General features: G+C 40.8%; 1 protein-coding gene across 3 annotated transcripts in view; it reads left to right on the forward strand.

The window, feature by feature from the left end:
- suco (SUN domain containing ossification factor) overlaps positions 1-15,981 on the forward strand; it is a 77,008-nt gene that overhangs the window by 51,691 nt on the left and 9,336 nt on the right. For all 3 annotated transcript variants that reach the window (XM_080195915.1, XM_080195916.1, XM_080195917.1), the window contains 4 exons: positions 693-758; positions 4,299-4,379; positions 5,493-5,583; positions 8,681-9,952. In XM_080195915.1, coding sequence (XP_080052041.1) covers positions 693-758; positions 4,299-4,379; positions 5,493-5,583; positions 8,681-9,952 — 1,510 coding nt within the window. The remainder of the gene's footprint in view (positions 1-692; positions 759-4,298; positions 4,380-5,492; positions 5,584-8,680; positions 9,953-15,981) is intronic.

Below are 15,981 nucleotides of genomic sequence, written 5' to 3' on the forward strand. Positions count from 1 at the left end.
TCAGTGTCACCAAATGTAAATGTGACAAGTTCTGATGAACAGTCATTGACCTGGAATGTTAACCATTTCTCTCGCTGCAGGTGCTACGTAACCTGTTGAGTATTTACAACATTTTCTGTTTATTTCACTTTTACCAGCATCTGCAGTATTTTTACTTTTGTTTGACAGAGTAGGCCTTGGGCTGCTTTTGTCCATTTTAGATGACAACCATGCAGAGCACGTTACTTTAAAAGGCTAATGATCCACACTCTGCCTGGGAAATTGGAGAAAAGTGTGGATGAAGTCATGTGCTTTGCAAGTCACTACTAAAGCGATTTTGATAAAATAAGGAAATTAGCTTCTTGGAACAGTATCTTGATCTTGATTTCTAAAAGAATTAAACAACCACAGCTTGTTTTTGTTTTCTGTTTGTGCTTGGATTTTGGCAGTATGTGGTTGCGCTGTTTGCAGAGATTCAGAATTGAGTCTGGGCTCATGAAAAACAAAACTATCATAAGCATTTGTTTCTGAAAATGCAGAATGGCTTTACATTTGTAGTGCATTATTTCTACTGTATGGAGACTTTAATCAAAAATCTTGAAGCAATTTTGACAGCTGCTTTCTTCAATTTTAGCAGCTTATGCACTCAATGCTATCTAATGTTTGCATGTAGTTGTTGTGAAAATGTTTGTATTGTCATTGCTATCAAACAGATTACCCACTGGATTATGGTACTCGAGAAGAAAAATCCTCAAAAAATCTTCTGGGTTCAGCCACAAGTGAGTTTTTAATTTTTAATTCCCCATTTTGATGGGGTGAATTTCAAAAATTTTGACTGCAAATATATTGCTTTGTGTTCAGGCCTTGAAAATACTCTATTCCCTTGTACCTCCATCCAACCAGAAATTTGTACTCACTTCTTCCTAGATTATCACTTCAGTCTTCCATGCTGATGTATGTTTGTTTACTGCATTTTATGATTGGAAGCAGAGTGATGATTTAATTCCTGTTTCCCATTCCCAAACTTTGTAATTTTTCAGATGTGTGGGGAAAGATTTGCATCTTTTTATAGAGAATAAAGAGGGAGACCAGCTTCATCTGATTTATCCATTCCAGACAACTGGGCTTCTCAACTGGTTCAAAATGTGTGGTCTGTTTTTGTATAATGGATTTAAGTGGGAAATGTCCAAGTGTTCTCAGGAGTAATATTGGGTCAGTAGCAGTGGGGGGGAAAATTGTAGTGCCTAAGGTCAGTAATTTTTGAGATCACCCTTGAGTAGACAGTCATAAAGTGCAGTACTATTCCTTATTCTAAGATCAGAAATCAAATTATTAGCATTAAAACACAAGCTATTGATTTCAAACATTTAAGTATATTGTCCTTGCAACAAGAGAGATTTAGTTTCCAGAGCTGTTGGTGTGTTTGTCACATCAAACTTAACTACTAACCAGTTATTGGATGACTGTAAATACTCTGCAAAATCGTCAAACTGTTCCTTTTGAATGTTGGAGCTATTTAAATGTCTAATTAATGACACTTCTGCAGGAGCTGAAGTATTGCTTTAATGGTGCAGTATTGCCATTTGGATTTTAATCAAATTTGACAGTATTTGTATGAAAAATGTGTTGAAGAAACTATATTTGAGCACTGAAAGGAGAATGTATCTGTACTTGACGTAGCAATCTCTACAAGTTTTGTTTTAATTTTAGCCAATTTATGAATCCAGAGTGCAAAATCGTTTTCATGCTTCATGTATGTTACCACAACATTGGTCAAAGGTGCATTAAAAATCTATCTGACATCATAATATTGTCTTTAAATAAGCTAGAGCCTTACTAGGTATCTTATTTTTAAAAGTACATCATAGAATTCTTACAGTGCAGAAGGAGACTATTCGGCCCATCAAGTCTGCACTGACTCTCTGGAAGAGCATTCCACCCAGGCCCTAATACCTGTAACCACACATATTTACCACCTTCATTCCCCTAACCTATACATCTTGGGACACTAAGGGATAATTTAGCATGGCCAATCAACCTAACCTGCACGTCTTTGGAGTGCGAGCAGAAACTAGGGCACCCGGTTGAAACCCATGGCGACACGGAGAATGTGTAGTCACCCAAGGACAGAGTTGAACCTGGGTCCCTTGTGCTGTGAGGCAACAGTGTCAACCACTGTGACACTCTGTGCTTAAATTCACGTGACCATAGAATTTGTCTCCACATTACAAATTTGATCAGATGCTGGTAAACACCTGAATGAAACCACTAATATATTTAGGTATTATTAGTTTCTTAATCCATTGAATTTCATACATATAGCTTTGAAATATCAATAATATCACATCAATCAAACTACATTTACATTTTTGCTGGAAGCAGTTTTTCGGCTCAGCAGGATTATCCAGTGAGTGGCTGAAAAATAGCAACCACAAGTTGCTTTTTGTCAGATCAGGTTTTGTAGAGTTAGCTGATGCCAGCTGGGACCCTGGTGAGGATGTTGGAATTGGCCCTAGCACCTCTGCTTTAGAAATGGAAATTAGCTGTTATTTTTACAGTTTGTCACTGCCCCTTTCAAAAGTGTGGATCAGATGAAGGGAGTATATGATTTGTCTTTGCTCACTGGTCACACCACATTGGTGCTTTCTGGTTCTAAACTTGGGCAAGGTAAACAGCATGACCAACACTTGGTTTGTTGTCTGTTATCTTTGTTATCTGTCTTTGTTATCTGTTGCTTAACAGCACTGCTGGCATTGCAGTTCAACTTAATGCTCCAGTGTGAAGTACAAAGGTCTCAACTTCCATTTCCTTGAAGTCAGTTGTTTAGCTTTCTCTTGTTGTTGAAATCTCCTTATAGTTTTGTCAATGTTGCATGGTTTGCAGCTAAAATGGAAGCATTTTGTTTGAACAATCATGAAAGCTAATGAATGATGGCAGTTGCACCAATGTGATAGTGATGAGACCTGACAGAGTTAATCAGTAGAAGTGCTGCACCATGTGCTAATGCCCTATGGTATTGTGGTCAGGGCCTGTGCAACAGCATTACAAATATGAAAATGGTCATTGTGTGACTCATTCCCAAGAGAAATCAAGGCTTTTATTATGTGGAATATGTGCATTCAGACTGGTGCGCATTTCACAATTTCCATGGTTTCTGTAAAATTTGGATATTTTGGATATTTATCGGATATGAACACTCCTAAAGCACCAACACTCGCAAACTTTAGCCAAACCCAAGTAGCTTGGTTTTATTTCTGGATATTTATTTCTCAAGTTGCTGCCTATTTTCAGATTCTGAATGCAAACTTGACCTTCCAGAATATTTTTGCTTAAAACTGATGTCAAAAATGTCTTCATCGCTATTCAGGAATAGCTTGCATATGGAAAAAAGTCCCTGAGAAGAATTGTATTAAAGCATGCTTGTATTTCCACAGAAGTTAAACAATTGCGTTTGATAAAACTGTGGCACTTGCATGTTTTCCCCCTGCTCCAGGCACTTTGATTTGAATGCTTCCCTCACTTTGCTGTGAACACATTTTATGACAAGACCTTGTGCAAAAATGGACAGAGATAAAATAGCATTGTTTCTCATTTAAAGCTGATAGATTGTGTGCTATAAGATGTTTAACTGGTAGGTTTGGAACAATTTATTTCAGATTTGTTAATGGGCTACTTCTGTTTTTAAAGTAATTCCTCAATTGTGTTAAGTTACTGATGTACTATTGGCAATGATATACTTGTGAACATAGTGTGTGTACATATATATATATTAACAGTTACTTTTGGAGAAGACAGAGATAAAGGTGAGTTTATTTCAGAAATTAATGCCCTTCACTTTAGTCTTGTTTTATGATATTGATTGTCATTATCTGGTCATTTATTTGACGTTTGATACCATCTTTGGAGCACTGTAAAACTACTAGTTAAAAGCTTCTTTCAGATGCTTTGAAATTGCTTGAAAGTGAGGTGTGAAATACTTTATTAGAACTAATTTCAAGGTTAAATCTAAACATGAATGTTTGTTTTTTGGAATTTGCTTTTCCAGTTCACTTTGTTTAGAAAATCAAACTCAAATCTTTAATTATGTACCTTGAATATGTTGGTTTATTATAAACTTATACCAAAGGTATATTGCTTTCAAGTTATAAATACTGCGAATGACCCATTCTCAGTGCCCTCTGGTCATCCACTTGTATGTTCCACATAAACATTTCTTCTACTTTATATGAAATTTGATCCTAAAGACTCAAATTTTAGCAAACCTCTGGGTGAACCTTTCCCAAACAGGCCTCCTTTCAAATATTACTTTTTCCATATAGATGCTATTCTCAATATGGTGAACATAGCTGCCAACATGCTTGGGGCCAAGAATGAAGCTGAGGAAATGTCTCAAATGGAAGGTACCCTAGCTTTTCAATTGCATGTATATTTTCAAGAGCGTTTTGTTTTAATTGTAAAATGCTGATATGTCTTGCACGTTGCAAAAGTTTGAATGTCAGCACTTCATGTGATTACATTTGAGGCATTTATTTTCTTGGTTTTTTTGGAATTGAAAATATAATGGTGGAAGTCAAAATGAATATCTTTTTGGATTGATCATTGGCTGTTCTTAAGAAGTGAAAAGGTCTCCCATAGCAAGTCATCTATTGAAGTATAGTTTGCGTGGGCAGATTTCATCTGGTTCTATTCCTTTTTTCGAATAAAATTGTACTATTAATTTGTGACTGTTTCATCACTGTTTTGCTTCTACTTTGTAAAAATGCGAAGTAGTGGACAAAATGCCAACAACTTGAACATAAATCTGACACACAAGCATTCGCATCCTTTTCTAGCTAATGATGAATGGAAACTCCTGAGACCAACAAGATTCGGTTTGTTCTTTCTAACTGTTCCACTAAAATTTTAGTTTTGAAATAATACTTCATTGACACTGGCTGGATTACAATCACATTGTGATGCACCCTATTGGGTATCAAAGGGATCTAAAGAAATTGCAAACTTGTACTTGTATGGTTGTTTTTAATGTTTCTGTTCCCCAGAATGATTTATACCCAATGGATTACTTTTTGAAATACAGCTACTGTGGGGAGATGCAGTAGTGATTGGTGCACATCAACCTCTAGAAACAATGAAGGAGCATACCACTAAACTGTGTTGTTGCTGTAAAGATTAATCTTAGATAAGACACCTTTTCTTCAAATTGTGATTTTAAAAACACGTCCACCTGAATGAACAGACAGGATTTCGGTTTAATCACTTGTCTAGAGTCTTATACACTATTGCTTTACCTCTGTACTGCATTGAACTGTTCGCTTGGATTACATATTCCAGTTCAAGAACATGTAATGCTCAATCTCTCCTCCTAATTTGCTGCCACTGAACCAAACTGATTTTTCTTGTCCAAACCTGACGTTGCACCAAACCTTGGAAGACTAATGCTTTGCCTAAGTTATTGCATTGCAAAATAATTTTCTGCATTTTAAAAGCAATATTGGAATGCTTATATTTTTCAGTCAATGGAAGTATTAAATCTGAGAATGAAACTGCAAAATTGGACATTCCTGATCCTATGGTGGGCCCTAGTCCGACCTCTTCACTGCCAGAGTGAGTAGTTATAAGCATTTTAAACACTTAGTGCACCAAAGTAGAACATAGTTAAATTTAATTCTTGAGGTTTGTTTTTATTGCCTCAAGTATTTAGTTGACATATAGCTTTTTAAATAGGGATTGGATGTGATCAAGTAAGTGACCATACACTTTGAACAAATTTTGTTTTAAAGATCTGAGGTGGATGGAAGTTAAATAACAGCTTAAATTGTAGCACTAATTATACTGGGTTCAACAACTTGAATGTCATGCCACCCAAACACTGTGCTCATTAATCATAAGGAAAGTTAGTAGCCACTTTTTCAAATAGAAGCTTAATTTGTGCAGTTTAGTAAACAGACGAGTAACAGTGAACAATGGGGCTCTTGAGAGCGTATGAAAAGAGTAATTTTGGCAGTTTTTACCTGTGGCATAAATTCCAGTGATGGGAGAGGCGGACGTAAATGAGAGAAACAAAAACCAAGATTGCTTGAAGAAAGATTGAATATTCTTGGGTATCATATAATTTTTTTTGAATTAGCTTAGATCAAATTTTGTCAGAGCAGTGTACCCTTGTCATTTATAACCTGCTTTTTTATTCCTTATCCTGATGCTGGTTTTTCTAATGATTTAACTTAAATCTTCCACAGCTCCTTATTTACCCCCCTGCGAATGTGCAGAAAACACTTTAATGCTATTGCTGAAGACGACCCGATTGTGAAGTGAAATGTAGTTCATTTATGGGATATGGGTTTTGCTGGTTAGGCCAGCATTTCATACAATCATTGTGCAGGAGGAGGCCATTCAGCCCATTGAGTCTGCACCAACTCTGAGCATCATGCCCAGGCCCACCCTTGTGTCCTATCCCATTATAATGGCTAATCCATTCAGCCCACGCACACTTGGACACTGAGGGGCAACTTAGCATGGCCAATCCCCCAAATCCTCACATCTTTAGACTGTGGGAAGAAACCCACATAGACGTGAGAATAATGTTCAAACTCCACACAAACAATCATCCAAGGACAGAGTTGAACCCAGGTCCTTGGTGCTGTAAGGCAGCAATGCTTGCCACTGTGCTGCCCATCCCTGATTGCCCGTAAGAAGATGGTGGTAAGCCTTCTTGAACTTTTGAATCCCTGTAGTGTAGGTATGCCCACAGTGCTGTTAGGGGGATTCCAAGATATTGACTTGGCGACAGTGAAGGAATGGTAATATATTTCCAGTCTGGATGGTGAGTGGCTTGGAGGACAACCAAGTACTGATGTTCCCATATGCCTGCTGCATTATCCTTCTAGGGTTTTGAAGGTGCTGCCTATGGAGCCTTGGTGAGTTCCTGCAGTCAATCTTGCAGATGGTGATACATGTTGCTACCACTGTTTTGTCAGTGGTGGTGTGAGTGAATATTTCTGGATGGGTAGCAATCAAATGGACTGATTTGATTTGAATGATGTCCAGCTTAAGTGTTGTTGAAGCTGCACTCATAAGCAAGTGAACAGTATTCCATCACACTCCTGACTTGTGCCTTGTAGATGGTGGCAGACTTTGGAGAGTCAGGAGGTGAGTTAATCACTGCAAGACTCCCAGCCTCTGATGTGCTCTGGTAGCCACAGCATTTAGTAGGCTAGTCCAGTTCCATTTCCTCTGCACTATTAATATGGCAGCAAATGTTCTTGTTTTTAATTTAAGTAAGCAGAGCTCTTATTTTAGCAGTAGACTGCATTAAAAGCCAATAGCATGGTGAGTTAGTATATTCTTACACTGAGATGGAAATTACAGCTCTACTGACCAAAGAATTGAATATTAGAGGCATTGTTTGACTGTCTTTATAGGCAGTAAAAAGTCTGACAACACCAGGTTTTAGTCCAACCGATTTATTTGATAGTAAACGCACAAGCTTTTGAGGTTTCCCTCTTTGTCAGGTGAATGGAGAGTTCTGGCCTCAGACAGAGCATATAAAGCACAGACAGTTTAGAGATTACTGATTAGAAAGCGAATCTTTACACCTAACCTGCTGTTCAAGTCCTAAAGTGGCTGACAATGTGAGTGGAAGGAGCACTGATCACAGGTTAAAGAGATGTGTAGTGTCTCCAGACAGCCCAGTGAGTGAGGTTTTGCAAACCCAGGCAAGTCACGGGGGTTACAGATAGCGTGACATGAACCCAAGATCCCTGTTGAGACCGTCCTCGTGTGTGCGGAACTTGGCTATCAGTCTCTGCGCTGTCGTGTGTCGTGAAGGCCGCCTTGGAGAACGCTTACCCGAAGGTCAGAGGCTGAATGCCCGTGACCACTGAAGTGTTTGCCAACAGGAAGGGAACAGTCTTGCCTGGAGATTGTCGAGCAATCATGCTCGACAATCTCCAGGCAAGACTGTTCCCTTCCTGTTGGCAAACACTTCAGTGGTCACGGGCATTCAGCCTCTGACCTTCGGGTAAGCGTTCTCCAAGGCGGCCTTCACGACACACGACAGCGCAGAGACTGATAGCCAAGTTCCGCACACACGAGGACGGTCTCAACAGGGATCTTGGGTTCATGTCACGCTATCTGTAACCCCCGTGACTTGCCTGGGTTTGCAAAACCTCACTCACTGGGCTGTCTGGAGACACTACACATCTCTTTAACCAGTGATCAGTGCTCCTTCCACTCACATTGTCAGCCACTTTAGGACTTGAACAGCAGGTTAGGTGTAAAGATTCGCTTTCTAATCAGTAATCTCTAAACTGTCTGTGCTTTATATGCTCTGTCTGAGGCCAGAACTCTCCATTCACCTGACAAAGAGGGAAACCTCAAAAGCTTGTGCGTTTACTATCAAATAAATCGGTTGGACTAAAACCTGGTGTTGTCAGACTTTTTACTGTGTTTACCCCAGTCCAACGCCGGCACATCCACATGTCTTATAGGCCCCAGGGATGGGCAAGTGTGGCAAATGTAAATTTTGCACTGTATGGTGGGCACCCTACTGAGGTTTGAGCCATTTTGTTAGTATTGTATTGACTCTGCACATGGATCTCTCAACACCGGATTATCCTGAACTGTTAGATGCCAAAAAATATTGTTCGTTGCAACAGTTAATGAATTATCTGAAACTTAATTGATGCTCTGTCTTTGTCTTTAGGCCAGACTTGGTTGTTGATCGTTCCATAACTGGGGAAGATGGTAAACCAGAGCAAGAGTCTTCTGATCCAAGTACTCACAAAGAGAACCTCATTGTGCAGCTGGTACAAGATGAGGATGAGGAATTAGTGAATCGGCAGTCCACTGTCACTCTTCTAAAACCTGAAGATGATGACGATGATTATATTAGAGGCAGTTGGTTTGAAACTGAAACACAGACGTACTGCAGTGAGCTGCCTGGTATTTCTTGTATTTCTAATTTCCAAGAGTATATTTATAAATCCTGCTTCCTCATTGTGGCCCTCCGAAGGCAGCGCAGCCAAACACTCCTAGTTAATGAAAAAGTTCAACCAGTTCCTGACATCCACCACCTTTTAACTGGGCAGAAGGAAACTGTTTTGATCAATGAGACAAAGGAAGTGATTGAGGATGAATTGGACAGCCTGTCTGCTGATAAAGTGACGAAAGTTAGCAGTGAAAGTCAGTCTAGTACTGATTTGCCTGATAGTTTAACCAATCAGACTGACACTATTGAATTGGAGCCCAGCCATCCTCCACCTGCTTCCCATTCTCCTGAAGTCAGTACATCTGATACAAAATATGATGTGAAATGTACTGCCGTTCTTCACAGTTCTGATGATATTGTCACTGACACACTGTCTGACCAGATTCATCTTCGACCAGAGCTTACTGTACCCATTCTGGAACAAAGTACAGAAACTAAATTGGACACCCCACAGAAGGAAATAACTGAAGCTCCAGAGGAGACTTTGCTAATATTAGAAACTGAAGCTGCTAACGAGACCAGCTTGGGTGTTTTACCAAATGGGTCTATGAACGAAAACCAAGAAACTGCTCAAATACCAATCACGCCGACAGTGCCCATACAGCCAGCTGATAGTATAGATGAGCATCTAGCAACTGAGATTCAGAATGAAACTACTGGTGGGAAAAGGACCTTGGTAGAAACGGAAGTAGCTTTGCTGCCTTCAGGTTCAGATATTTCTGTCTCATCAGCAGCAGAGACAAAAGATGAAGATCAAGCTGCAGAAGACATCCTCCTGCCTGTTCCATCCTCAAATGGGCTAAATAGAACAGTTACTGATTTCTATGCAGAATTGCACAATGTTACTGATCTGGGATATACTAATGGGAATCAAGTACATGGATCCAATCAAAAGGAGTCTGTATTTATGCGGCTCAACAACCGTATCAAGGCATTAGAAATGAACATGTCCCTGAGTAGCCGGTATCTAGAAGAACTGAGCCAACGGTGTGTACAATAGCCTGGAGTGGTTTCTGCACCTTTTTAAACATTTGCTTGAGACACAAAAATGTGTTTTAATCATTAAGCAACGTATATTTTAATGTTTTGTAGAGAAAAAATGTCACTGAAACCTGTACTTTTGTGGTGTTGCTGGTGAGTCATAAAATTCTTACAGTCCAGAAGGAGGCCATTCAGCCTATCCAACCTGCACCAACAACAATCCCACCCAGACCCGATCCCTTAACCCCATCTATTTATACATGATACTAAGGGGCAATTTAGTATGGCCATTCAACTTAACCCGCTCATGTTTGCAGCGTGGGAGGAAACTTATGCAGATATGTGAAGAATGTACAAACTTCATACGGACAGTGTCCCAAGGCTGGAATTGCTGTGAGGCAGCAGTGCTAGCCATTGTGCCACCATGCTGCCCAATTAGTTATCCCTGGTCAGTTAGCAAGACGTTGCATCATTATTACATTTTTGGTTTGGCCCAGTCCGCCAAGAGATAACTGGGCAGAAACAATATTGTGCCTCATCTAGACCATTTTTAATTTAATGGTGCTTGATTTGTTTTGCAATATATGGGTTAGATACTTTGTGGAGATTTTAACTTCCCCACATTTGGCCATTTTGACATTACTGTCAAATTGTTTCTTCTAATGACTAACTAGATCAGAGGCCACAGATGTAACTCAGGAAAGTCTGTTTCTGGACACTTGGTGGCAATGCACTTTCTGTGAATCAGTAACAAAGGGTTCATCTTATGATTAGTCTTTCAGCTGGATATCACAGCATGTAGGTTGGTGTTTTTCAAAGTGGAGGTCACAATCTTTGGGTGATTCCCCAAAATAATCCCCAAAGATCACCTGACCTTTATTTGCATTTTTTTTCTCTGGGTAAATTCTCACTGCCATACAGTGCATGACCACATGAGGCAAGAATAAGCAGGTCAGTGTGCCCGTATGTGCACTTGGTGCAAAGTGTCCTGTAAATCTGTGCACTTGGTGCCAATTTTTGTTCCCTTTCTAGTAAGCCAGATGTCGACATAAATCTTTTTCTTGTGTCAAAGGGCCAGAGATATCAACAGCCCATAAACTGGCCAGAATCTTGCATCTGAATCTGCTAAAGAGGGCACCAGCTGCTCTGTCACATCTGTGACAGACGGAGCACAACTAATGTTAGCTATGATCAGAGTGCCTGAGCCTGAGCAGCTTGTAAAGAAAAAAGCTCGTCAGGAGCAATGCAGTATAAAGATGAGTTTTTTGAGCTATGGTTTTGTCAATTGTGCCAATGCAAAGCCCTTGTGTGTTATATGTATATAAGAATTCTTGCTAGGTTGTGACTTTTGAGACTCTCAAACAGATTTCCTTGTTCAACTTTGGGGACTGTCAACAGTCATTTCACTGTGCAGTTGAGGCTCTGATTTATTTTCTATTAATGATGCTCTTCTAATATATAAGAACTTTGATCATTGGTTTGCTTTTGTTGACAAAACTCTGCAGAAGAACACAAGAAATAGAAGCTGAAATAGACCATTTGGCTCCTCAAACTTGCTGTGCTAAAGTTCATGGCTGATCTAATTGTGACCATAATCTACTTCCTTGCCTTACTGCCACATAACGTTCAACCTACTTGTTGAAAATCTGTCTTGTGCAGGGCAAGTGCTAATTTATGTGGACTGAATAGCTTGTGGGAGGAGAGATACCTTAGTCTCTCACAGTCACCCTCTCATAGAAACAAAGAAGATTGGAGTAGGAGGAGGCCATTTGGCCCTTCGAGCCTGCTCTGCCGTTCGTCATGATCATGGCTGATTGTCCAACTCAATAGCCTAATCCTGCTTTTTAGAACGTAGAAAAATTACAGCACAAACAGGCCCTTCGGCCCACAAGTTGCGCCGATGATATCCCTACCTACTAGGCTTACCTATAACCCTCAGTTCTATTAAATTCCATGTACTCATCCAGAAGTCTCTTTTAAGACCCTATCAAATTTGCCTCCACCACCACCACCGTCGGCAGCTGATTCCACTCACCCACTACCCTCTGAGTGAAAAACTTACCCCTGATATCTCCTCTGTACTTACTCCCCAGCACCTTTAAACTGGTGTCCTCTTGTAGCAACCATTCCAGCCCTAGGGAAAAAACCTCTGAGAATCCACCCGATCTATATCTGTCAACATCTTATACACTTCTATCAGGTCACCTCTCATCCTTCGTCAATACCAACAGTTTTTTGAATACATTCATCCCAAGTGCTGTATCTAGCCGCCTTTTGAACACATTTAATCCCCCAACTTGCACATCCTGGGCACTAAGGGACACTTCAATATGGTCAATCCATCTCACCTGCACATCTTTGAATGTAAAGGGGCAGTACTTGGATTCCCTCCTATTGGAGATGGTCATTGCCTGCTACTTGTGTAGCGCAAATGTTATTTACCACTTATCAACCCAAGCCTGGATATTGTTCAGACCGTGGTAAATTTCAATGTGGGCTGTGTCAGTACATGAGTCGCAAATGGTGCTCAACACTGCGCAGTCATTAGTGAACATCCGTACTTCTAACCTTTATGATGGAGAGAAGGTCGATGACGAGGCAGTTGAAGATGGTTGAGGTGAAAGACAGGATCTTGAACTCCTGCAGTGATGTTGTAGAACTGAGATGATTGATTTCCAATAACAGCACCATCTTCCATTTGTTAAGTATCGCAACTGGCAAAGAATTTTGCCCCTGATTCCCATTGAGTCCAGTTTTGCTGGACCTTGATGCCCATACTTGGTCAAATGCTGCCTTGATGTCAAGGGCAGTGTAGCTATTTTGTTCATGTTTAAACCAAGACTTTAGTGAAATCCAATGTGAGCAAGCATGGGCTGTTTTATTGTTGCAAGAGATGTAAATGAAACTGAGAACTTTGGAATTGTCAGCCAGTGCCTTGTCCCTGACCTAATTTAGGGAATGTCATTTGCGGAAGTATATGGAAATGATTGGATTATGGCTGCTGTCTTGGATTCTCAAAGTGATGTGTCAGGCTGTGCTGATTTTCTTTGAAACTGATCATTTTTCTAAATACATAAACTCAGAGGAATGTATGCTAAATTTAGAAGGTTAATTGAGGTGCTTAATATAATAATTCAATGGGGTCAATAGAAACACTCTTCTGGTAGGGAAAGCTAAAATAAGCAGACATCTTAAAACTTGAGCTAACCCAATTTTGGTGAAATTTGGAAGCAGTTTTTCATAAGGGGTAGAAGAAATCTCGAGCAGTCTCTCCCTGAAAGGCAATCAATTGTGGGTGTATTGAAGCTTTCAAGACTCAGATTGATAGTTTTGTTAGTTTGGGTTATCCAGGGATATGGCGCAAACACTATTAAATGGAATTGAGCTACAGGGAGAGGTTCTGAATGGTGGACCAGCGCACAAGCTCACCTTGCTTTGTTCCCATGTTGGGCATGAATCCAATCTCTCAGTGATTTTCCACTTGCCCTCCATTAGCCAGTTTTACTAAGGCTTATTGTTGCTATATATACTCAAAGGCTGCCTTTGTATACAAGGCAGATGCTCATCCTCCTTTGACATTTAGTCCTTGACTTCATGTTTATCTGGTAGTGTGGTTGAGCCTAGAGTTGAGTGCTTCTACTGGAACCAGAAATAATCATTGGTAAGCAGGTTCTCAAAGCGCATAATCTGATTTTTATTTTCAGTTCATTTATGTGATGTAGGTATCTCTGGCTAGACCAACATTTATTGTCTTTGGGAAGCTGGGTGTGAGCTGCCTTGAGCCCCTGTGGTCTTGTGCTCTAGGTACACCCACTGTGCTGTTGGAGAGGGAGTTCCAGGATTTGGACCCAATGAAAGTGAAGGAATGGCGATATACTTAAGTCATGATTGTGAGTGGCTTGGAGAGGAATCTCCAGCTGGCAGTGTTCTCATGTGCCTGTTGCCCTTGTCCTTTTTAGATGCTAGAGGTTGTTGATTTGATAGATGGTGTTGCCTCTTGAGTCTGGGTGAATTTCTGCAGTGCGTTCTGTAGATGGCACACTGCTATGACTACTCGTCAGCAGAGGGAGTGAATATTGAAGTGGGGTGATAGTACAGCTGACTCTCCATCTGTTTGTAGCAAAAGTGATGAGAGTGGCAGCTGGTCAAGTTAGATTTGTACTATTATGAATGGCCATAAACAAGGCAGCTTCCACTTTATAGAATGGATGGCAGTACTATAATTGTGATTGCTTGGCTGAGTGTTAGCTCGTTCTGGTAAATGCTGCAGCTTAAGATATTTGGCCAGTAACCACCTGCTGTTAGCTACTTGGGGTCATGTGGAGTGAAGCGCATTGGCTGGATTTTTTTTGGTTTTAAACACTTGAGAATTGTACCCTGAATTTGTGTTCATTTGCAGATAGACTGGATTTGTAGTTGCATATCCTGGTATCAGGCTATTTTGAAGTACCTTGTAAGCAAAGAAGATCATTTTTGTATGTTGTCATTATTGGAAAGAAGGAAAATGTTTGTGTGCGGCAAGGTCACAGAACATAAGAAATAGGAGCAGGAGTAGGCCATCTAGCCCTTCAAGCCTGCCCCGCCATTCAATAAGATCATGGCTGATCTGAAGTGGCTCAGTTCCACTTTCCCGACTTCTCCCCATAACCCTTAATCCCCTTGCCTATCAAAAACCCATCAACCCGCGCCTTAAAAATATTTAGCGAGGTAGCCTCCACCACTTCAACGGGCAGAGAATTCCAGAGATTCACCACCCTTTGAGTGAAGAAGTTCCTCCTCAACTCCGTTCTAAACTGCCCCCCCCCCCCATCCTGAGGCTGTGCCCTCTAGTCCTACTGTCCTTCCTGAGCGGGAAGAGCCTCTCCACCTCTATCCTATCCATCCCATTCATCATCTTGTACGTCTCAATGAGATCTCCCCTCATCCTTCTAAACTCCAACGAGTACAAGCCTAGTTTATTCAGCCTCTCCTTATAGCTCAACCCCCTCAACTCCGGTATCAGCCTAGTGAACCTCCTGTGCACTCCCTCCACGGCTAAAATATCCTTGCGTAAGTGCGGCGACCAAAACTGCGCACACTACTCCAGCTGCGGCCTCACCAGTGCCCTGTACAGTTGCAGCAAGACCTCCCTACTTTTATATTCAATCCCCCTCGCTATGAAGGCCAGCATCCCATTCGCCCTCCTGACCACCTGCAGACTGGGTTTTTGCGACTCATGCACAAGGACCCCGAGGTGTCTCTGCACCAATGGAGTGAACAGATTGTCAGTTTTAGGTGTTGGCTGAGAGATGATTATTGGCCAGGACACTTGGAGAACAGTGGTGGTCCTTGAATAGTGATATGCCATCTTCTGCACCTTGTAAAAGAGCAGATTTTTTTTTGTCTCATCCAGAGGACAGTACTGCAAAGTGCAGCATTCTCTCAGTGCAGCACTGAAATGCTGCCTTGGACTGTGCTAAAATCATTAGTGAAACTTGAACCCACAGCCTTCTGACTTGGAAAAATGATACTTGTTACTAAGCTAAGGTTGATGTAAAGTTGTTTGTGTCAACCTTTCTTTCCAGTTATTGCACTAGTGATCACCACCATTCTTGATTTCTAAGGGCTTTCGTATCAGTTGACCATGAGTGTTACTGAACCTTGCGTTCATAATTTTTATTGGATAACATTGTAATATTTAGCAGCTTTTATTCAAAAATCTGATTTCCTGGCTGTTGCTCATGTGCCTCAAGTGTGTTGAATCATTGGGATATGTTTTCAAAGATTGACTCTTGGTACCTTGTCCTGTTGGTCATTATTCATGTAGACCTGGCAAAGCATTTAACTGTAGGACATCTTGCAGCTGTCCAATTGTAAAATCCAATGAACACCTCAAGAATCTGAATGATGGGCTGTTAACCTCAGTTCCTTTTTTGATGAGTTTAATTACAGCACCTGGGCCACCACCATGGCTGAGGGCAGCTGATTTCAAATTTGGGATCAAGCCTGGGACCATGCTACTTGCTGGGTAAAGTTGCAGAGCCATTGAGAGAGCA

The sequence above is a fragment of the Carcharhinus amblyrhynchos genome, chromosome 9, assembly GCF_965287045.1.
Source record: "Carcharhinus amblyrhynchos chromosome 9, sCarAmb.v2.hapA, whole genome shotgun sequence".
Lineage (NCBI taxonomy): Eukaryota > Metazoa > Chordata > Chondrichthyes > Carcharhiniformes > Carcharhinidae > Carcharhinus > Carcharhinus amblyrhynchos.